The sequence below is a fragment of the Rhopalosiphum padi genome, chromosome 3 (genome assembly GCF_020882245.1).
Source record: "Rhopalosiphum padi isolate XX-2018 chromosome 3, ASM2088224v1, whole genome shotgun sequence".
Taxonomy (NCBI): domain Eukaryota; kingdom Metazoa; phylum Arthropoda; class Insecta; order Hemiptera; family Aphididae; genus Rhopalosiphum; species Rhopalosiphum padi.
In genome coordinates, this window is record NC_083599.1 from 67716057 (window position 1) to 67739971 (window position 23915).

General features: G+C 27.6%; 1 protein-coding gene across 2 annotated transcripts in view; it reads left to right on the top strand.

Annotated features, from left to right (window-relative positions):
• Positions 1 to 23873, top strand: part of LOC132924349 (uncharacterized) — a 96723-nt gene extending 72850 nt beyond the window's left edge. The window contains exons 7-16 of one of the 2 annotated variants that reach the window (XR_009661313.1): positions 9294 to 9363; positions 10216 to 10331; positions 10414 to 10604; positions 11319 to 11613; positions 13048 to 13361; positions 14900 to 15136; positions 15642 to 15870; positions 16681 to 16769; positions 18235 to 18327; positions 19852 to 23872. Coding sequence is in view for 1 of the 2 variants with exons in the window: in XM_060988597.1 (XP_060844580.1) it covers positions 9294 to 9363; positions 10216 to 10331; positions 10414 to 10604; positions 11319 to 11613; positions 13048 to 13361; positions 14900 to 15136; positions 15642 to 15870; positions 16681 to 16769; positions 19852 to 19855 (1545 nt within the window). In the remaining variant the exon portion in view is untranslated. Of the gene's footprint in view, positions 1 to 9293; positions 9364 to 10215; positions 10332 to 10413; positions 10605 to 11318; positions 11614 to 13047; positions 13362 to 14899; positions 15137 to 15641; positions 15871 to 16680; positions 16770 to 18234; positions 18328 to 19851 lie in introns of both variants that reach the window. The other variant, XM_060988597.1, reaches the window with a different exon arrangement.
• The last annotated feature ends 42 nt before the right edge of the window (positions 23874 to 23915 follow it).

Genomic DNA, 23915 nt, shown 5'->3' on the forward strand with positions numbered 1-23915 from the left:
CCGGTGTCTAGTTAGCTTATATCTATGAGTAAACGATTTATCACACCCATCACAGGTGTACAGCTCCTGATCGGCGCAAGTCCGCTGAGGTACCATCAATAGGTTGTTACTGGTGCGCCTCTGATCGTAAATGTCACATGGATGCGACTTATCTCCCTTGTGCGTCCGATTAATACTTGGAAACAACGTTTTTATGCAAAAGTTGCATCGGTACGGTCCCTCACATTTACACGTCTTTTCAAAACTTATAAGGTCGTTCATTTTAATACTGTTAATTCTGCCGCCAATATCTCCGTCGTCGAGTGTTTTCTAGGCTCTACCGAGTAATAAATATACTGATTTAAGTTAACAAATTTATCGTCTTAGATTAAAGATTATAACTAAAATCACGTTTGTTTTTGTTACTAAACTATTCTTGGATTTTTTTTACGGCAAATTGTAATTTATTTACCTAGCTAGATTTTCAAGCCAGCATTTTTAGATTCTGAACGGAGTGATGAATGTATTGATTCTACAATGATGTGTGTTGTATTTTTTAATTTTTTAATTTGTTTTTTTTTGTGTGTCATCACGTTTTGGAGTAGTAATGATGCTTTGATTTTTGACTTCAGCCCCTCTTTGAAAAGGAAATTGAATCTAGTAGGTACGTGGAGGGGGGGGGGGGTTAAAAGTAAAATATTTCCAATAGTTTTCAAAAACGTCGGGAAAAACCCTGAAAAAATAACGTAAAAACGGGAATTTTTACGCATAACCATTTTTCGACAAAATCGATTTTTTTATTTTGCTGTAACTCAAAAATGAATCATTTTAACCAATTTTCACCAAATGTTTATATTATAGTTATCTATTTGGGATTAAATTTTCAAAATATTTTGACCTTTTTTAAGCTACTTATAGACAATTGAAATTTTCGACTTTTGTAAGTTTTTTTTTCTTAAAATGCCGATAAAAAAAATTTGGCTATCCAAAAAATCTTTAAAATTTAATACAAGGTTTATTATAAGTTGTACTTATCGTAGTAAAAAAAATTATCAAAAATCGTTAGTCATAGTTTTTGTTTATAAGCATTAAAAGTTCAAATGTTTACAAAATATATCAAAATTACGAAAATTTGCAAAGAATTTTGAAGTTGACAATTCATAAAATTTTTGTGATTTATACTTAAGGTTCAAAAATCCAATACTAGGTTATCCATAAGTTTTCCTTCAAGCGACTGTAAAAAAATATTCCATTGTCAATATATAAAACATTTTATGAGCGTATGAACTTTAATTTTTTACGAAATCGCGTAAAATAACGATATATTACAATTTAAATATAGGTAATAATATAATATATCCAACTAATTATCATTGACCGACAAATCATCTCCGTTCAGAATCGTTTTTCGTATACAATTATACCCGTCATTGCATTCAAATTTAACACATCCATTATAGTGACCAGTGACCTACTCTCCATCACTATTATACAGCAGAGCGATACCCACTTGCCCACTTTTTTTAAATTAATATTTTAAGTTTTTGAATATAGACAATTTTTTTTGATGAAATATGAGAATAAATAATTAATTACACATATACATATGCGTTTTTTGTTTATCGACCTTTTTGGGGTCGAAATCATAACTGTTTTTGGATACGACAATTTTTAAAAATGTGCGGTTTTTGGAGTCAACGTATAAAACCGTGTATACTCGGTAATACGATTTATCTTGTCAACGTCTGTAGCGAGACTTGGATATAAATAATTACATATTATGCATAACTCTATGTTATTATTTTCATAACTTTTGTCTTGGCTATCTTGTTAAGAAATAAATATTATGTGGATACGCCGTCTTCATACAAGGTATAGTAAATACATGATAAGGCTAAGGTAGTAAGGTTTAATTAAAATCGTCGGAAACACATGCGTTAGTGGCACTATTGGAAATATCACGTAATATCATAGGGCAGTGATTCTCAAACCGGAGGCCGTGGCTATATGACTGGTGGTCCGTGAAATATATAATATATACCTATAACCACCTAATCCTGGTAGGTCATAAGATAATTAATGATTTTTATTAAGAGAGCTTTGAACGTTTCACATTGAATAAAAGTTTGAGAAGCACTGTCATAGGATATGTACAATATTTCACAATTATATACCATCAATTACCTTCTGATGTATAATATGTTACCGTTAACGTATAAAAAAACTGGTAAAACCTATCATTTTCCCGAAGGTTAAAACCTAAAACCTAAGTTTTACTGTCTGCCCTCGGTAAATTTCCGAAATTAAGACTTTTATTGATTAATATTTAGGTAAATCTTAGGTTATACCTAGCTATATACAGAAAAGCTTGAAGAGCTTATTATAGTTCGGGCCTTTACAAACCATTTATTATGGCAATTCTTAGACAACGTGCATTTGTATGAACGATTTAAGTTGAAATCTTTGACAACATTACGCAGTTATGTAACATGAAATAAAATTTATATTTTGATACATTGTTATCATTCAAAAAGAATAAATCGTAAAAGCTGGAAACATTTCTTTGTTACTTAAATTGTCTTTTTATATAAACAGTAATATTAAATCCTCAAAACACTTAAACAAATTTAAATAAATTTAAAAGCAATTCAAACTTTCTCAATTTTATTTTTTAAGAATAATGCTAAAATTGTTTAAATTAGTTTGAATAATTGATTATTGATACATGATCTCATATATACATGTTTTTTTATGGAAATTTAAAAATATTTAAAATACATGATGTGCTAAATTGTTTTGTATGTACTTAAAGTAAAAATGATGACAAATTCGTTAACTATTTCATAGTTAAAAACTTTTAACATTTTCAAATTTTAATAGCTAACGTTAAAAAGTTTAATTTAATAAAAAATGTTTTCATAATTTGTTCAAATTTTTTTAGAGTATTTTCAAATATATTCTCACAAAATTGAATATTAAAAAAAAATAAGTATTTTATTTATTTTATTGTAATTCAAAAAATATTTTGATAAAATTAATATTCTTTGGCATTTTTTTTCACTGCGTGGATTAATTTATAACCACTTATTCTATCAATGAATGCGAATCATATTTCTGTCTATATCAGTAAATAGGGCCGGATTTACTTAAAAGGCGCCCCTAGGCTAATTAAAAATAAACGCCCCTATTCCTTGGAACATAATTTATTCAATAAGAGTTGAAAATCCCCCTCCTTATTAATTTACCAATTTTATGGTTATACAAAAATGTATAATGATTAAATTAAAAATGTTCAGTCAACAATACAAATGAACAATAATTGATATTTTCGACTAACCAGTCGAGTTTTTGTACTGAAAACGACACTATAGTTCCAAAGAAATAATTGGTTTAACCACCAATCCCTTTTTCAATGTATTTATTTTTCTCTCACATAATGACTCGCAAAAATTAAAATATTACATTATTATTTCTCTAGTTATATTTTTAAATTTTATATTTATTTCATATTCCATACGATTTTCACCACCGTGCCCAATAAATAAATGTATTTCATGTAAAATTTTAAATAACTCTTCATTATAAGCATATAATTTTACATAATTGCCTTCTGCAGTTACCTACTGGCATAATTAATTTTTCTTCTCCTAATACTGTCATTACGTCATATTTTTCATTAATTTTTAATTGGTTTTCTTCTCTAGCTTCAGTTGTTTTAAATAATTAATTATTTCATAATATTTAGATTTACTAATACAAGTACTGTTAATATTTTTCGTTTCGATAACTTTGTTCAAATGTTCGTAAAATTTGGATTCCATTTTTAAAACATGACAAAGTACAAAGTAATGAAGTATATAGCGTCGTTTATAAAAATAAAATGATGTACATACTTGTTAATTTGTTTTGTTATACCGTCAAAATATTTGTAATATTATATGATACAATAAAATTAATAATCATTGTTTTAAAAAAAAATCAATACTATAAATAGGTAATAATTATAATAAAAAATAATATTAGTTGGTTAAAAAAAAATTCGTGATTTACATTAACCGGGCAGTGTATACATTGCCCGGTATTCCATATTGCTCGTAACATAATATATATTTTCAACAGCGAATTAATTTATAATAATTAACATTATTCATTACTAATATTTAAGTTCAACTGTATAAATTCTCGTAAATTAAATTTTATATTATAGTATCTACAAAAAAAAAAAAAAATTTCACCATCCACGGCTTAGCGCCCCCCAAGTCGTGGCGCCCCTAGGCTATAGCCTAGGTAGCCTAGTCCTAAATCCGGCCCTGGACAGTAATGATTGATAAGTTAATTAATACTAGTAATATATTTATTACTATAGTAAATACTATAATATGTATTTTTATGGTATATTTTTAGAAATTTAGCAATAGTTATATCAACCTAACGTTGGTATTTTAATAGAAAAATTAACTAATTGTAATACAAAATATATACATATAATAATATATCCTTTGAGATATAGTATAACATACTATCATATCACCTGAGGTGAATTATTCACCTCCTCTCAAAATCATTTTCTATTAAATACAATGATTTGTTATTATAATATTTTTTTACACGCCCATTACAGAGACTAACACTCGATAATCAGGAGAGCTTGTTCTCTAATTTTCATTTTCCAATTATTTTGAAACTGTATTTTTCACTTCTGACTCCGTAATATATGAACTAGATTTATTTAGCTACCAGAAGTTGACGATTGAAGGTTTTAAAAAACGCGACGACGGATACAAAAAATTAAAAATCCCATCACTGTACAAACAATAATATACCAGCGTAAAAAAACACCTTATTTATGATTAATTCTTGATTTTATTTCTGTGCTACGAACGTCATTTATATGGAAATTTTAATTTTGACGCTTATAACTTTTGCATTATTATAAATATTAGAATTGCGATTTTATTTTGACATATTGATACAGATCAAATAATATTGAATGATAATATTGAATAAATACAATTATATGGATTCCTAGTTGTATTCCAAGCTCGTTATACGACGAGTAAAAGTGCATTCATATAATTAAAGTGTATTGAAAGTCGATTAGTATTATTGATTCAATCGATAGTACATTATAATATTTAAATACAATGTCTATTCAAATGGTGCGTGATAAATCAGTTTATGGAAAATAATCTGTTGACATAAAATATTGAAAAATAGTTTTAAGCATTGTGAATTTTAAATTGAAACGGATTTGTAAATTATTTTAATATGCCTGGTATACAATTCTATAGTAACCGTAAAGGCGGTTCAGGTATAAATAGTTGGATATTTATAATATAAAATATGGAAAATAACATAAAATGTCTGCATGGTTTTAAAAAACTAATGTGTTAATGACTTAAATTAAAGTCGATTTTCAATAATAAATTGATGATTAATGACGATTATCTAAAAATAGATTTTGAACATTTTTCGCTTTTGCGAATTTCACTTTCCTTTTTAGCATCGTTTTCGTGATTAACTCGAATCGAAAAAAAAGTTATTGAAATATTGTTATAAGTTATGAAAATTAATGATGTAATGTTATTGAAAAGTCTTATCATAATTTTAACAATTTCACTGGATGATAAATATAATATTATGTTGTTATGTTTTATCCACATTGTAAATGTTACCCTAACATTAAATTTAAGTAATTAAAGTTCTTAAAACGGATTCACGAACAATATTGAGCGCTTCGAAAATTAAGCGCTGAGACAACTGAGCGCAATATAAACCTAAAAAGGTCAGGTAATAATTAAAAAAAAATAAAAATAAGTCATATTATGACGTACATGTCCCCAGCCACACCCATTTAACTTTTCGCAATTTTTTTTCGCATAATTAGTACGTCATTCATATGGTATACTATGGTATATAGCAGGGGTGGCCAACCAGTCGATCGCGACACTTTTTCCCATTTTCATAAAATTTTGAATTTTTTTCAGAAAACAATTAAAATATTTTTTTTTTTTATGAATTTGTATATTTTTGTATATCCCAGGAATATAAAAATTATATTTAGAAAAAAGCAATAAATAACTATGAAAAACGAGATTATTCACAGATATCGAATAAAAGAACTGTAACACACATTGACAACCTTTTTTAATCGATTTTAATGTCGATCGCGACAACCTAGAAAATTTCGGAGGTCGATCGCAAGTCTATTAAAGTTGGCCATCCCTGGTCTATAGTATGACGCGCGCTCAATTGTCGGGACACCCATAACCTGTCAGTAGTCGTAGTCGCGTACGAGCGCAGCGCTCACTCGATTTCTATTTTCGCCACTACTGGCTTTAATTTAATTGTAATATTGTTGTCATCTATTTATATTTGGCGCACAAATGTGTATGATTTACCGCGGTTGCGGTGTAAGTTTTACCAACCGGACCAATACACTTGCCGCCTAAATGTCGTTGCCGATCGGACTCCGCGGATTGATGGTTTTGGAGGCTAGACGGGCACGGAGGTAAAATAATCGAAACACGTATTTTTGGCGTCGGACGCGTGTGCGTCGAGAGTCGTTTCATCGTCGTAATGTAATAGTCGTTGACATGAGTAAAAGTCGCGTGTGACTAGGCGTACTTACAATAATTTCCTTTTCGTCGGGTGCTCGATGCTCGGGCGTGAGCGGTAGTGCGGGGGCGCGAAAGCCGTCGAGTTCGGGTCGTGTTGGTCGACGGGACGAGAGCGTGTCGAAACCTGGTTCGACTTACAAGTGCTCGTTCGTCGCGGAATCGCGAGATGCAACGGGACCGTGCGAGTCGATGCGCGTGGTTGTGGACACTTGTCCACGTGTAAAATGGCGCGGAACGTCGTGAGCAAACGATGAGCTTTACGTCGCGATAGGCGTCGTAGCTTTTCGCGTGACGATTTGGCGCGTACGGCTGCGTCGCGTCGACAAAAACATAAATAAAATTCACAACAGTCGCATACATGTAAAAATATAAAAACCAATACAATTCGAATCGTGAGGACGAACATAATGTAAAAAAGGTATAATTCACGTATCGAAAATGGTAACGTCGGTCGGACAGGTCGACCAGTAAAGTGGTGACAATCGGTGTCGCCACATATACCTTATGTTATCATACCTGGGAATTTTTCTATAAATAATATAACCCAATCAAAAGTCTTGTGTTTAAACGACAATTGGTTGAAATGGCCAGACCCGACAAAAGTGAGCGCCACGCTATAGATACTATACAATGTAAATCCAGTCAGTCGGGTTCAGAAGCAAAATCAGATTCATAATAAATAATTGTAACTGATTTGGGCCTATTTATTGGAATTTTTTAATTATAAATAATCATAGTGATCCTAATTAATTATTCATACCGGAATTTTCACTTATACACTTCAAATAACCACTTTTAATAGTAAAAAATAGGAGAAGTAAACGCCGCGCTCATACGCGCCTACTGACGGGTTAAAACATTACAGTAATGTCAGTAACGAACATTTCAATATTTGTATTTCAAATTTTATATTCATTTAAACTAATTTTAAAGTAACGTGATTTAAATATTACGTTTAAGTGTTATAATTTTTTATTTTAATAATAAATATATTTTTTTTTTTATATTTGATTACTCATACTATAATGTACTGTTCATGCTTAAAAGGAACTTAGGGTAACACAGTGGATATAAATACAATGTTTTAGTATACAAAAATACGTCTTATTAATTGCAATACAAATATTAATATAACATAAATTATATTTATTTTTAATAATTTCTTTATCTTGTTAAATATTGTATAGTATATAAAAACTATTTAGTTTTATTACTGCAACACATAAGTTTAAATACTTGAGCTTGAAACGACTAAACCAATTAGCCAACGGATCATTAAAAACTTTGTCAATCTTTTTTTTTAAATTTCTGATGAAGTCTTAATGAATCTGAAACACGCAGAACATATTTTAATGTGTCTTTAAATGCTTATGCATGTACCCACATTTATTACATGTTTGTTTTATTTTATTTTTTTCATACAATTTGAGATGATGAGTAAAACATTATGATATTAAATTATACTGATTATTCAACTATGATAATTATGATTAAAATACATACCTAAATTATAATACTGAAAATTATTTATTCATTAAAAAAAAATTTAACAAGCAGATAATTCTAAAAATATAAAAAATTATTTATAATTTACATTAATTATTGGTAAGTTTTTGATTTTTAAAATAATTGTAAATGTGCAAATGATTTCTCTAAAATAATAATTTTGTAACAAGTGTTTAATAATTAATATTAAATCGAAACACTAAAATATAAATTCCTCAGTGTTAGGTATTGTCAATTAAATTGACACTTGACAGAGACTCAAAAGGCGGTTATGGTTCATATCTACTTAAATGTCTTACATGTAATGATGTAACCCAAAGTTACTGCAATTATACACAGTATAAATACTAATTACTGTATACAATTTTGCTATTAATTTTTGTAATTATATTTTATTATTTATATTTTTGTTTTAAAAAGAACAAAAATTTAGCAAATTATAGGAAACACTTATTATAAACTTAATTGTTAATATATTTATCAATAGGTAATTTATAGATTTATGAAGTTTATACTGATACATAATTAATATATGCAAACTAGCTAAAATAAACATGTACAAAATAATTATTAAGTATTATATTATGATCAATTATCCAAAAATTATATTTTGAATTTAATATTTATATCACTTCGGTGGTATTGTATGTTAGTCGATATTATCAATTATTAAAAAAAATTAAGTGAATATAAAAAAAAATTAATTATTATTTAGTTTTTTCTAAAGGTTTATTTAAATTGTTTGATTGAAACGAAAATATTTTTTATGTTTAATTAAACATTTACTATTCACATATACTTTGCCGGTACTTTTGTAGTAGATTTTTTAAATAAGATATTATTATTATCATTCGCTAACCTAATATTTCTCGTTTTTTTTTTTGGCATTTTGATGTAATTCTGGATTTGTAAAATAATACACAACCATAGTTAAATGGGTGGAGGGCAGAGTCCTATAGAGATGAATAACAAGGATATCTGGTCCATATAGTCGGAAGAGCGAAGGACAAATAATAATAAGAAAAAATTATAAAAAAAACACTAATTTTTCTTATAGTTCAACAAAACATTATACTACATTACGGCGTAATTATTACGCTATAATATAATTTAAAATGAATTGTACCTATACCTTTGATTATCTCTATCATTAATTATAACTTACCGTGTTTAAAATTGATGTTTCAGGCCAAATCCGGTGTATTGACTAACGAGTCGTCTTCGCCATTGAATTTAGACTTCAGCATCACTTATACCGGTATGATATCATTTTACATTGAATGATAATATGTTATTTATAGGTATAATAATTGACTCCTAATGTATCGAAAAATGTTGTGCTGAAAATAGATTTAGGGTTTCAGCCATATAATATCCATCGACCAGATTATAATATTATGGTCATAATAATCTGTTATAGAATCATGACGAGAAAATATTTTAATAACATGTTATGTATTTATGTCTTAAACAGTCGATTACAAGGCCAATCGTAATAGATATTCGTAAAGGTATTAAAATATATTTAGAAATGAAATATTGAGATATAATTCAAGAGGCTGGAATATTTTTTATTATTGATAACAAATAGTGTTCGGCTAAATGTTTTCAATCAGTAAAGTAAAAGGTACCTACACATAATATATGTCCGCAGTTTAATTAATCTTTTCGGATACTATAAAACTAATGGGTATAATCATACCGTACCGTAATGAGATCAATTTATAGAAAAACTGGAGTGAACGTTATCTACTTAATTAAATGTGATAGTGTCTTGTAGGACAAAATTAGATACCAGACGGGGCTCATCTGTAATACGACTATGAACTATTACAGATAATATGTAATAATTATCTTGTTTCATTATAATAATTATCAATATTCAATAATCAAAGTGTATTTATGCTTATTCAAATACATTCGTATTCGTATAATTTGCAACCAACTACGTATTGGACTTAAAAATAGATTTTTACTTTTTACCTACTAAGAGTTTTTTTTTATTGGCGTCCTATATTTACATTATAATTATCGATCAATAATTCAAAAATTTTAATTATTAAATTATAATTTATCGAACAATTATCTGTTTACATGAATGACATTGAAGGCAAGAGAAAAACTCAACTCATAAAATCAGTTGCATTAGACTTTGCAAGTGTATTTGTAATAATATTCAACGATCCACCACCAGAATGTTTATTAGTTGACGATTCAAACCAACAAGTAATTAGTTATTACTAATAATACTACTGTTAACACCGTAAAACAATTTTTTTTTTAATATTTAACGTTCTGTTGTATACAGCTTTTTTGGAGTGATAGTAAATATGGCACAATCGAAGCATACGATCCTAAAAAAAAAACCGTTGATCATTTGGTAAGCTTAATGACCACGCCTAGATCAATGGTCATCGATTCAACTCTCAAATTACTGTTTTGGTGTAACACCGAGTCCGAAGGCAGTATCGAACGCATCAACTACGATGGGAACAACAGGTACGATATAAAATCAGTTAAGGACGGATTGGAGGTTCAATACGAGAACTCTCAATTTAAATATCTAATGTACGAAATAAAATTCTTAAGATTACAATAAGTTAGGTTAAATGTGTTTTTCATTTTTTTAAATACCCCACTCCCATCATATACACACACACACATTGAAAGTTTTTTATTTACATTTTTTAAATATATATAATATTAAGCATTGCAAAGCGTCTTCAATACTATATTGTTATGTCTGAACGAAATATAAATACATCATACAAATTTTGTAATTAAATCACTTGAAATTTAGTATAATTATGTAATATTATGTGTTTAACAATAGTTATTAAACACATAGTTCTTTTTAAGCTATAACACATGACTCCTGGCTTATACAATAATATTAATGTCATACACTAACTTGAAGGGATTTAAGAATAAGAAAATGAAAAGAACAAAATAACTTTTATTTTTTAACACTCTCACAAATTATAAATTTTGAAATTCTAGCGAGTGACGAGTGGTACGGTATTATCTGCTCGTAGTATTTTTAGTCGTACTTAGAACTATGATCTTAAAAAGGTCCATTCGCAATGTCCCGACAGCCATGCATAAATCCAAATTATGATGCTATTCTTTTTTTATTTTATACATTTTATACTTTGACGTCCGTAACTTAATTATTATATTCGTGTGTATTAAAATTTGTAACTTACCACACAGGATGGAAATAACTACAGGAAAATACGATTTGATTTACCCGGACAAATTGGGAATAGACCACACCAACAAGATGTTATACTGGATGACGGACAAAGTCATCCACAAATCCGACTACGAAGGAAATTCTCACAAAATCGTAAAGAAAAGTGAATTTTACGACCCGAATATTCCCAGGTGCATCTTTTTCACCAAAGCTACTGAATACAATTTTTTTTGGGAAAAGCCGCGGGTGTCAAATCCCAATCGATCTTTTGCGCCTAATTTACTGTCGATCTCGTACCAAAAAAGTGGTGAGGTAAGTATAACATCTTCGATGGATATTAAATCATTTCTAACATTTCTTATCGGTAACTAAAAAAAATTAAAATAAATTTCCCTCTAAAGGACTCTAATTGACTCTTTTTCGTATTAAATTAGAGAATTTATAAGACATAAAATATAAATAAAAAAAAACTCATATCTTATAGTCACCATATTTTGAATTTTAATAAATAGGTATACAAATGGTTAGCTAGATCGGGGTCGATTCAATTTTTTTCTGTATTAGAATTTAAAAATATAATATAGACGTGGTATCAAAAAATATAACGTTTTCAAATATATTATAGTACCTACTGTTTTTTGTAGACAACCTTTTAAGAATTAATTAAATTACCTTAAGTTCTTTTTTTTAATTGCTATTATTTTAACTACATAAAACATATATACAATATACATATATTTCCATTGTTTAAAACAAAATTTAATTTAATTATAAATGAGTTTACTATATAATCTAGATTAGAATAATTATTTTAATTTGTTAAAATTGATCATAAATTAATACATTGTAAATTAGTAAAATGCTTATTTCTATGTAAATAATATGATTTATTATCACGTTGAGAATAATTACACAATTTAATTTCATAGGAAAATAATAACGACATAACAATTGACTAAACGATTTTGGATGGGAATTTAAAAAATGAATTGACTTAAGGAATATTGATAGATTTTAAACCATCATTCGCATTATACATAAAACGTAAATTCAGACTGATATTTGATGAGGCTTGAGTGACATCGGTTTTATAATACATGTAATACGAATATCAGTCGTGAGAGAACCGATCATCTAAATAGTATTTTTTGGTCTTTCATCTTTTCGATTTGCACCTATTATTGCGATGCGACCTCAATAGTTTATGTTCGCTTCGAATTTATTCGACAAGGTGAAATTTAACAGTGTAGTAGCGTACGCAGGAGTTTAGTTCAATTAGGGTTTTCACTTTATTTATCTCGGTGATAACCACGGACAAAAAAAAATTGTTAATAGTTCTATCGTTTATGGCTTAAACCCCGGTTGTAGATATAATATATAGACCTTAATCTAAAACCGTAGTGTAAACATGGCCAGTTTCACAAATGGTGGCCGTACTTCAGTGGTAATGTCAAGTCAACTAGTTCAGTCATGTTCACTATCTTAATAAGTTCATGGTTCAGCTATTTTTTTTTATTCAAAAGACCCATAGCGCATAAACAATATACATAATATTTAACATTTAAAAAAAATTTGGGGGAGGAAGAAATTTCGGGGATGGTGAAAATCCTAGAACCATATCACTGTGTACGCCACTGTCACAGTGTACTCACCCGTTAGATATCACTACTGACTGAGCGTCCGTTCAATATTTTACACTTTCATCTCAGTATTGTAACTCAGTCGCGTTTTGTTTGTTCGTTGCAGCCGTTTAAAAAAGCGAAGTTCCCCCCGAAGTTCCATTTGCTGGAATTGCAAAAAAATAACTATAGCCCCTCGCACATGTGTCAGAAGAACCCGTCGGGCTATTATTGCTTCCTCCTGCCTGTACCGTTAAACAGGTTTCCGAACGTTAAGGTCAATCGCATGCTGAACAGGGCCGGATACAAACCGATGAAGCTGAATCAACTGAGCAAATTCCACCCAAAACACGAAAAATTGCTGTTAAATGTCAATTCGTTCTACTTCATCTCGAAAACCCGCAAGGTGTTTTACTATGACGCGAAGACGAAAAGCATCCGGTAAGTAGATACTTAAATACCTGTTTATAATACTTATATTAGTATCGTACTATGTCGATACCAAATCTAGACGAATAAGAATAAATAAGAATTATTAATTCTTTCGTTAATTTTTTAAGGTCAACATTTTTTTTTTACAAATATTCAAAATATTACATGTCTATATAAAGCATGTAAGTATAATGCGGTGTCGATTACTTAACTAGGTACCTATAAAAAAACAGTGTGAAAGGAGCTATGGATAGTCTCCTTAAAATTAAAATCACATTTTGTTAATTTATTTTAAAATAAAAATTTACAAAATGTATGTATTATTTTTTGTAGAAATAATTCAACATTATTCAGAAAAATATATCAAAACGATTAAGTTGATATAAATTAAATTATTAATAGGTATTGAAATTCGATTTATTTATTTATATCTGGTTAGAATTGTCTACGATATGATGATTTTTTAGTATTTATCATATTAATATTTATGTCAGTTTTTTTTTCTACTAAGTAATGTGATAATAGACTTCAATTAACATAAACATTATATTATTATTTAAATAAGTAAATGTATAAAAGCTAAGATTTATTAATTTTATATATATTTAAAAATTATAAAATAAATAAATTAATACTGCAATAATGTTTGAAATGTATTTATTAAGTCATCTTATACTGATAAAAATTTGATTACTAATAATATTGTAATCAGTAGTTTAAAATTAGTATTAAATAGGCTGTTGAAGTGTTGAAAGCTGGTCGTTTTTTCGTCATTTTTTCGTGCGTTTACTGAATTTAGACCAATAAGCGAAATAAAATTTAACCTAATACCAAAAGTACGATTTTAATTTTAAAAACATATTTGAATTCCTTATTCTCTTTTCTAGGTTATGTAGGAAATGGATTTTAAATTATTTTTTTTTTAATAATACTAAAGTAAGGTGAATTTTGAAAAAAAACTATATATAAATATAATTAATTTGTTACTATAGTAATTAAACAATACAAAAAAATCGAAAATCCATTTCCTACGTCATAACATAGAAAAGAGAATAAGGAATTCAAATAATATGTTTTTAAAATTAAAATCGGACCAGTACTGGGTGAATTTTTTTCCCTCTTTTTGGGATTTTCGTGTAAAAGCTTTTATTATCGCAAAATTTAGTAACGTGTGATTGCGCGTATGTACGATACTGATATCCAAGAATCTTAGCAGTAGTTTATCTTTAAATACATAAACCGTTCGGGGAACTCACGCACACTATTGATCAGTCACAACACACACACAGTTACACATAACTACTCACGATGGATATCGAATATTGCCTAAATACAAATCCTTAAAAACAGCCTTAAGTGATAAGGGATACAAACAAATCGATCAACTAACTCATACTAGTCATATTTATAACACGATATAAATAATATAATATTGTTTTTATATTTAATTTAATATAATAATACACAATATTATATTTTAGGTTTTACAATTCATCATTTGTGATTCATGATTCTGAAAAATGCATTTTTAACATTTTCTTTTTCAGATATATTTCTTATTTAGAAGAACATCCTATAGATATTGTTAAAAATATCGTTACTCCGATCAACGGCTTCTGGTACGACAGTTTAAATAACGCTATATACTTCATCAATGTAACAGAAAATAGCATAGTAAAGGTTGAATTGGAGGAAAACAACTACCCTAAAAAAATGGTAACTACGGTGAAGGACCCAAATGAGACTATTTTAGTGGCATTGACTTTTGATACAGTACAAAACAGGTGATACATTTAAAACATTGTTATTTTGTTTGTAGCTTATGCATTTTTTTTAGACGTTTCACTACATTAATGAAATATTGAATCAATGAAAACTTTATAGGGATATGAGTAAATACTATAATTGTTAAAAAAAAATCCGTCAAAAGATAACTCAAACGAAAAAAATACAATAAAACGGCATTGGGTTGTTGCATTGCCGTTGTATTCAAAAATCTCAGAACAGACGGATCGGAGTTCACAAAAATTGTCCAAAGTTTTGTTCAAAATAAACGGTGTGCATTTTTTCACATGGTTTCAATTTTCTTTTTTGTGCTAAAATCAAAAACCATCGGCTTAAAATCACTCACATTGATCGGCCCGATCATTACAGGACGCGTTAAATTCCGAATAGATGACATTTTGGCACGTTGCTCTTACTCTTACTCAAACGTCAAAACAAAACCAATAACACGATATATTATAATGTACATAAAATCGATTGTAGTTTTTTTAAATTTATTTTCAGGTTGCTGTTTTTTGCATGCCAGTATTCGAAACACAATGCTACGTATAATACATATTATAATGAGTACGTGGCTGTATATTTTATAAGAAATTTAACTATGCCTTTACTAGATCTCATTGTAATCAATTTAATAACGAATATAATCTTAATAAATACTACTGATATGACGGCCGAATTTTATAAAACTAACACCGATGCGTCATTCAGTGCATACTTTACGAATTTAACGGTAAGTTTATATCATGTACACTTATAAGTACAATCTATATTATTAAGTAGCTACTCTAACGTGACCGTCAATGTCCAAACACCGGCACATCGTGGTAGAACTGTGTGTTTGATAATTTAAACATTTGCTGGGAATTCGATAAGATTTTTTAGGTCAGTTTCTGATTTTAATAATCAGTTTAGCGCTTTAACCTCCGGGAAAGTTTCAAATATGGTGCTAACGCCGACTGAATGTCTGTTTCCAAAAAACATTATTCGAATCTATCTTTAATGGGCTATTACTAATGGCTTTTACGAAATTAGAGTTACTTTTAAATGAGTTTTAAAATGAATAGTGACGGAATAAATAATAAAAAAAGGTCATCCTTTAGTGGTATTAAAATTCAGAATACTAATGTAACGGACCTAATGAAGCGACAATGTCATCATAACAATCAAAATAATTTGTTTAAATAAGTTGAGACAATTTGTTTTGGAATCTGAGAATGGTCCGGTGCTGAAATTCAAAACTTACATCCGAAGTATAAGCGAACATAAATTATCAAATGCATAATGAGATGTACAAATACGAACATTTCCATATAGGTATATTTTTTTTACATATTTTACAGTATAATTTCGGTGGAACAACAAACTTGCTTTTATATTTATTACTGTAATTCAGTTTTTCATGATATTTTATCGTAAATTGAATTTTTCCAATATTTTTAGTCGGAGATTCCCACTAATATTCGGGTCCGTTATATGGTGTTCAAACGGCAATCGGCACAAAAACATTCAATTGTAATTTATTTCATGTTTTTTTTTTCAGGCCTATCAAAACAATGCTCAAACTCAATCTTTATCATTACGGAGAAAAATTCTCACAACTGTACTCAATATTTTTATGAGTTATTTTACGTAAGTCACATGAAATAGATAGTATTACGGCTAAAGCATATTTTTAACGTACACTATTGAGTTCTATAACATTAGGCTTAGAGACTTGTAATAGTTGTAACATTAAAAACACTCAAATATGATATTATTATGAATCTACAAATTAACATTGTTATTCATCATGAAAAATATCAAATATGCACCAAAACAAAATTATTTTGATGATTCATTGAAATTATCTTTCTTATGTTAGTTAGCATTATTAGTTTTTCTATTTTTGTAAAATTTTATCGCTTCCTTGTCAATTCTATAACTTTTCAGATCCTTTAATAAATAGAAATTATAAGTACCTAAACGAGGTTTTCATAAGAGTTATTCACTAACGGCAGTAGCACAAAGCTAAAAACGTGTTATAGACAACACAATATTTATCCATACAATATAATATGTAACATACTCGGGTTAAATATAGACATTTCAATGTTTAGATGACATTTTAAATTCGAAGCGATAAATGCATATGAATTATATAATGAAATGTATTTTCGTATTAATATTTTTTTTATTTTGAATATAATCGTAGATCATAATAGTAATTGAAAAAATGCTACAATTCAACAATTGACAATTTTTATGGTGGTTTTAGATAAGAAAATGGATATTGTTTGTACTTTAGTTATAACATAATCAAACAATTTAATTTCTAGTATTTTTCAAAATGAAAGGGAAAAACGGAAAGTTTTACGTAAGACTAAAATAAAATAAAATAACCGTAAATAAAATTACTTGAAATTTCTACCAAATTTTTATGTTAATACTACACTATACTCCTACATATAATATAATTTTTAAAACATTTTGACTTTTTTTAAAGTTATTTTTCATTTTTTTTTATTTACGAAAATTTTGATAAAACAATTTTACTAGTTCAAAATGTTTGAAAATTAAATACAAGATTTTTTATAAGTTGTTCGCTATCAAAATATCGAAAATAATAGTAGGTAGGTAACAACATTCTTTAAAAAACGTTTAATTTAGTGTTTATAGATTTACAGACATTAATTTATAAGTTAAAATTTAGACGAAAATACATATTTAAACTGTTATTCATTATTTTTTTATAATTCAAAAACACTATTCATGCAAAATAGTTAAAGAAATAGTATTAAAAAGCTGAAGGTACATAATATGTAATCCTTTAATAAATGAAAAACTAAAAATAATATTTTGGATTTAAATTCTTCGTATTCCAATTTATATTTATTGATATTTATTGAATTAACAGATAAAAAATAAACAAGCTCTTGAAGTGTCTAAGCCTAGATTTGTAATAATATTATAATATATGAAACACACAAATTATGTCTTAAATCAGTTTACTGACAGTTCACGTATTTTAATTAAAAATAATTAACTAGCAATATATTTCAAATTTAGAATGTGAAAAAACCTTTTTAATCACTTTAGTCTTGAATATCTGTTTCAGGATACATTTCACATGCTTCAATTATTTAATATTATTTTAAGAAGAATTTTTCATTTTATACTTACAACTTTCAATACCCATCGCAATATACAGGTAATAAATCACACTTATCCGATTAGTTTATGCATTTTTAATAATATGTAGGTACTCTACTTTTTGCTTCATTTTTAGCTAGAATGTGTCAATATATCATTTTAAGTACTAATAAAATGAAAATATGGAATTATTAGATTTCGATGTATTTGTTTCGTTTTTTTGAAGAGGAAATTGCATAGGTTTAATTCAATTTTTTTAAATTTTTAAAGTTTAATCAAAAATCTAAAAAGTCCCCTTCTATTAAATGAAAGTATCGAAATCAGTATATTGCACGAAGCATGGTCTTTATTTTGGTATATTAATTTTTTCTGATTAAAATCGTTTGATATTATTTTTCCCTTGCTGAACAATAAAATTTGTATTCGCCGGCTTGCGACAACGCGATTAGAAATCGTCTGAACATCAATTTTCAATAAACGTAGGCTCTAAAGCTGCACACTTTTAACCAAAATATTATAATTCAGTTCGTTTTTTTTTTTATCCCTTTTTATCTTGCAAGAGCAACATTTTGTGTTTTGTGCGATTTTCATTTTATAACATAGAAAGTCATACTCAAAATCTTTCTCAAATATCACCAATAATTTCAATTTTCTCGTTATAAAAGTATTAATTAGTCATTAGTCTATAACATTGTGCATAATGACCTTTACGATTTTCATTAGCTATTTAATTTTATACGCAATACGTATGTCATAAAAATATTACATTGACATTGAATACAATATGTAATATTTAATTTTACGTGAAATTGTTGGTAGAAATACGATTTGTTGATAAATAATATCAATGTTAGATATTAAGAAGAAAAATATGATATATTTCTATGATAATAAGTAATAACACAGTAAAACATTTCTCATAGTGATATGACTGTCATCGAAAACTTAAATTTCATTTTTTTTTTAAATAACAATAATATGGTACCGATCTTAGCTAGTTAATTTATAAGTACATAGAAATTATGAAGTTTAAACATTTACCCGTTGTAGATACGATGTGCATAAAACAAAAAATTGTTACACTTTTATAACCGTTTAAAATTCTATCGACAATATTTTAGTAGACGAAAAACAACAATTCTAAATCTTTTAGTGGTTTATGATTCAAAATATATTATATTAAGTCATGCGTATTATAGTATAGAACAGCGGTTCCTAACCTGGGGGTAATTACAAGGGGTTAAAAACACGATTTTTTGAGGGGTAAAGGTTAAACTATTTATTTTAATTTTAAGTATTTATCATCTATTTAGTCGTGTGTACTATGACTGTAAATGTAATTGTAAAAACTCTTGTTTTCTTTGTTTGAAAATAAATTATTTAATTAAAACTATAATCACAATATATATTTTGTTTCTCGTTATTTTTTTCTCAACTTTTTCTCGGGTGGGAGGGGTATTTGTTAATATCTAACCTGAGTATCTGACTTATGGGTAATAGTCTCAAAAAGGTTGGAAATCGCTGGTATAGAATAAAGAATAATATTCTTTACAATATATGGTTGTGTTTTTGTTTGTTGTAGATAAAGTATACCTTTTAGTCTACACAAAATGATCACTACACGACTTACTTAAACGCACAATCGTCATTCAAATCAAGACGTGAACAAAATCCATTCCTTTACAACATAGAGCCCGAATTCAAGATGTACTGCTGCAACGCTTAAACTCAATCTAATAATACTCACCGTCGTACTACTGCAGCGGATGTCACCGACGACCAAAGTCGATTGGTTCCGTACTAGAAAACTACTAATAATATTCATACCGCGCTGACTGCTTAAAGTCGCAAAACACACGTCATTTCAACGGTGAAACTCTGGGTGTAGATGTCGAATCCCGAATCCGTACCCTTCCCCCTTTGAACCGTATTCGAGTATCCACATCAAGTGATACATTTCATTTGCATTAATGTACATTTTAATAATTACCCAACATTAATATCCTTTTTTTTAAAAAAAAAAAAAGTAGATTGCGCTACTGTAACACAGTCTGTGTACATTTTACGTGCACGTACATACATGTGTATCGTATTACCGATGTTTATATTAAATTTCCTAGGAGTTTTATAAAATATCAGGTTTCGAAAACAAACATTAAGCTGTTGATAAACCGTTAAAATATATTATCAAAAGTGTTTTAATAGGTTTACCAACCACTCAACGACACTCACACACCCCACCCCGTGAATATTCTTTGCATGGTTATAAAAATGAAAATATTTTTTTTTCAAACACTTGATGTGTTCGTAAGTTAATTTTATGAAAATTTCTGTATAGATTTTAAAAACAAAAACTGTTCAAAGAAAAAACTTAATGTTTTATAAAATATATTGATATATATGCCTATTCAAAGCCCCTCCCCACACTTTTATCTCTTAATAATGCATATATTCAAATTCGGATTTTTTTTTAAAATTTTTAAAAACTATATTTTCAAATACTAAGTTTTTTTATGCCATTTAAAAAGTATTCTATGGCGATAAAAACTTATTTCTTTTCAAACGAGAATCACCATTTTTTGTCTGTAATTCAGATGATTGTTATAAATATTTTGACCCATCTACATTGAAATTTAAAGGAATAGTGTCCGAGTTATTAAACATTAATATAAACTATAAAGATTAAAATTAAAAATTAAATAGATAATATAATAATTTAGTATTGTAATTGTTATACTCGAATTCTAAAAAAATCAGAAATTACTTCTAAACAATTTAAAAAAAATATATCTGAAAATTCACAGTAAAAAATGGTGGTTGTCATTTGAAATCTATTGATTATATTAATCTTGTGCATCATCCGTCCATATTGAATCATAATTTAATTATAAATTATAGTAACCTATTTATAAACAGGGTCGACAATAAAATGGCTCACACCAAAAAGTTTTCAGCAAATTTATTAAAACGATTAATATCACACATTATATCGTCAATAATAAATCAATACAAATTAATAATAATTAAATTAATGAAATTCCTCAAATTTGAAAATCAATAGACTCAAAATATTATAATAATATGTTAATGGATAAAAATTAACGGTTTTTGCGTTAGTGTAGTTATAACGCTTTTATATATTTAAAGTAAAATGTAAAAACTAGTCAATTTCTGTACAATTAATATCATATCATATTATTATTTAGAGCCGATTTCAATTGTCGATTTAACCATTTTCCCTACACTTGCATAAACAGTAACGTTAGCATTCGAAAATTATTGGTACCGAGTACATACGATGCAAATTTAAACATATTATTCATTATCTTAACTATATTTCACTAAAACTCAAAATATATTTTGACAAAACCACTATTGGATTATCCGGAAATAATAAACTCTGATTTTATGTAATTTACTACAATCTCGATTGAATTTAAATTACAGTTACTGGTTTTCTTCAATATGCTCGCAATTATTAAGCTAATAGCCTAATAATATTATGGTTATATCAATCGCGTTATTGAATTCGTAGAACAATTTTCCATTACTTTTACAATAAATTGTTCAAAACTTTCTACGAATAAGTCAAACACTTGTGAAATAAGCAAATAAATCGATACGTTTTTCTTATCGACAGTGACGGTAAATACTTTCATAGTACGGACTATGCATCAGAAAAATTAATAATCTCCTTTTCCCAGCCACCGTTGTGGTACGAAAATTATTTTGATTTTCAAACGCGCGTCGTAGAACATTCACACTCGAAATAGTTAGGCATCATATTATGGACACCTACATGGCTATAATATATACAATGCTCAACCCAATGGTCATGACATTAATATGATCAAATGCTCATAAATAATTTTAAGTATAATAATAATGATAACGGGACGTATATTATAACGATTTATTATTATACAAGATAACACTGAGAGAAATGACTCGAATCACTTTTTGTGTGGTGATACGCTTCATAAAATATTTAAAAAAAATAATTACAAATAAACACTCGTACAATATGAATGATGATTAAAAACTTACGACACTTTGACCTTGTAGTCACATAAACTTGTATTTTCCCGTAGAGGCGTAGAACGATCTGTTTCAGATATTTAATTGATATTATTATTGTAGAAAATAATATTATAATAGTTATAAGATAATTAATATATTTAAGCTGTTTCTCTCTGTAGTGTGTGTCAACTGTTGATTTTTTTTGTTTAGCAAATAAGTTACTTAGTAATAGAGTTAGATAGACACTACACGTCTATAATTTATTTTTCGTGATTGTCCCAATAAGTGATGCAAAGGGAGTCAAACATTATGACTTCTGAATTTTAGTAGAAGTGTGTTTTATATAAGTTGGTATTATACGTATGGTATGGTTACGGTAGAAACCACGCTGGTTTCTTTCGAATTGGTAGTCGATGTCTATATAAGTAGTAGGTAGTAACGTTGTGTGTAATTATTATTTATTCGTTTTGGTTTTGTTTTGCGTTAATCAGAAGTTTGAATGATCTCCTATAAGGTAAGGGACACCAAATATTATTTAAGTAGATACCTGATATACACGTCGATCATTCGACTTATTCAGTGGTCGAAGTGGGGTTATATAATAATTCCACTTCTTTTAGAAGTTATTTTCCATTTTAATAACACTCTAATTTTCCTTAAATTTACCTATCTCTCTTAGATTTTGAAAAATTTAACGTTTTCTTCATAGATTACATCTTATTAACCTTATGTCGACTAATTTGTTTCATAAAAATATCTCCGTATAGACATATTTTATTTATTAAAACTAACATTTCACAACGAATATAAAGAATAACATCATTAGGTTACTAAAAATATAATCACTTTCATAAAATACTATAACATTATGTAGGTAATAACTGATCATTAATAACCAACGAGCGTAATAAATAGTAGAACAATAGTAATAACAACTGTTCTGGACCTTATGAAATAACAAAATGTCTTCAGTTTTCCAACTACTTAATCCACTTCGACCATTGTAATATAAGAATAGAAAATGTGAATATTGCAGGTCAATATAAAATCAGTGTTTTTAAAGTAGTTGTAGATTTTTTTTTTATAGAATTAATAATAAATAAATACAAAAACATATTAGATTTTATAGATAATCATATTGTGTAGACAAAAAAAATCTTTTATTATTAGCTATTGAATACATGTTCTACTTTACAATAAATAATTGTATTGGATTGATTTAAAAAAGTAAATCGTTAGATTTTTCTTTTTTTAATAAATAGATAAAACTTATTTAAGATTTGAAAAAAAAAATAATGAAAACACTCTCGAGAATAACAAGTATAGAAAGCAATTGATACAGTCAACATCACGAGTTCAAAAAAGTCGAAGACCACTGGTCTACAACACGATAATAAACAAAAAAATATTAAGTATTAGTTATATATGTCTGTTTTAATCCCAATAAACAATATTACTCTTAAAATTTTATTGCACTGAAAAATCGACAAGATATTTTTATTCTTAACAAAAAAAATAAAAAAAAATAAAAACGTATAAAAAATATTATTAGGTATATATTGACTGTAGATTATTGTTATAATTATTATATATTTATCGAATAGTGAATAAATATTTATTAAATAG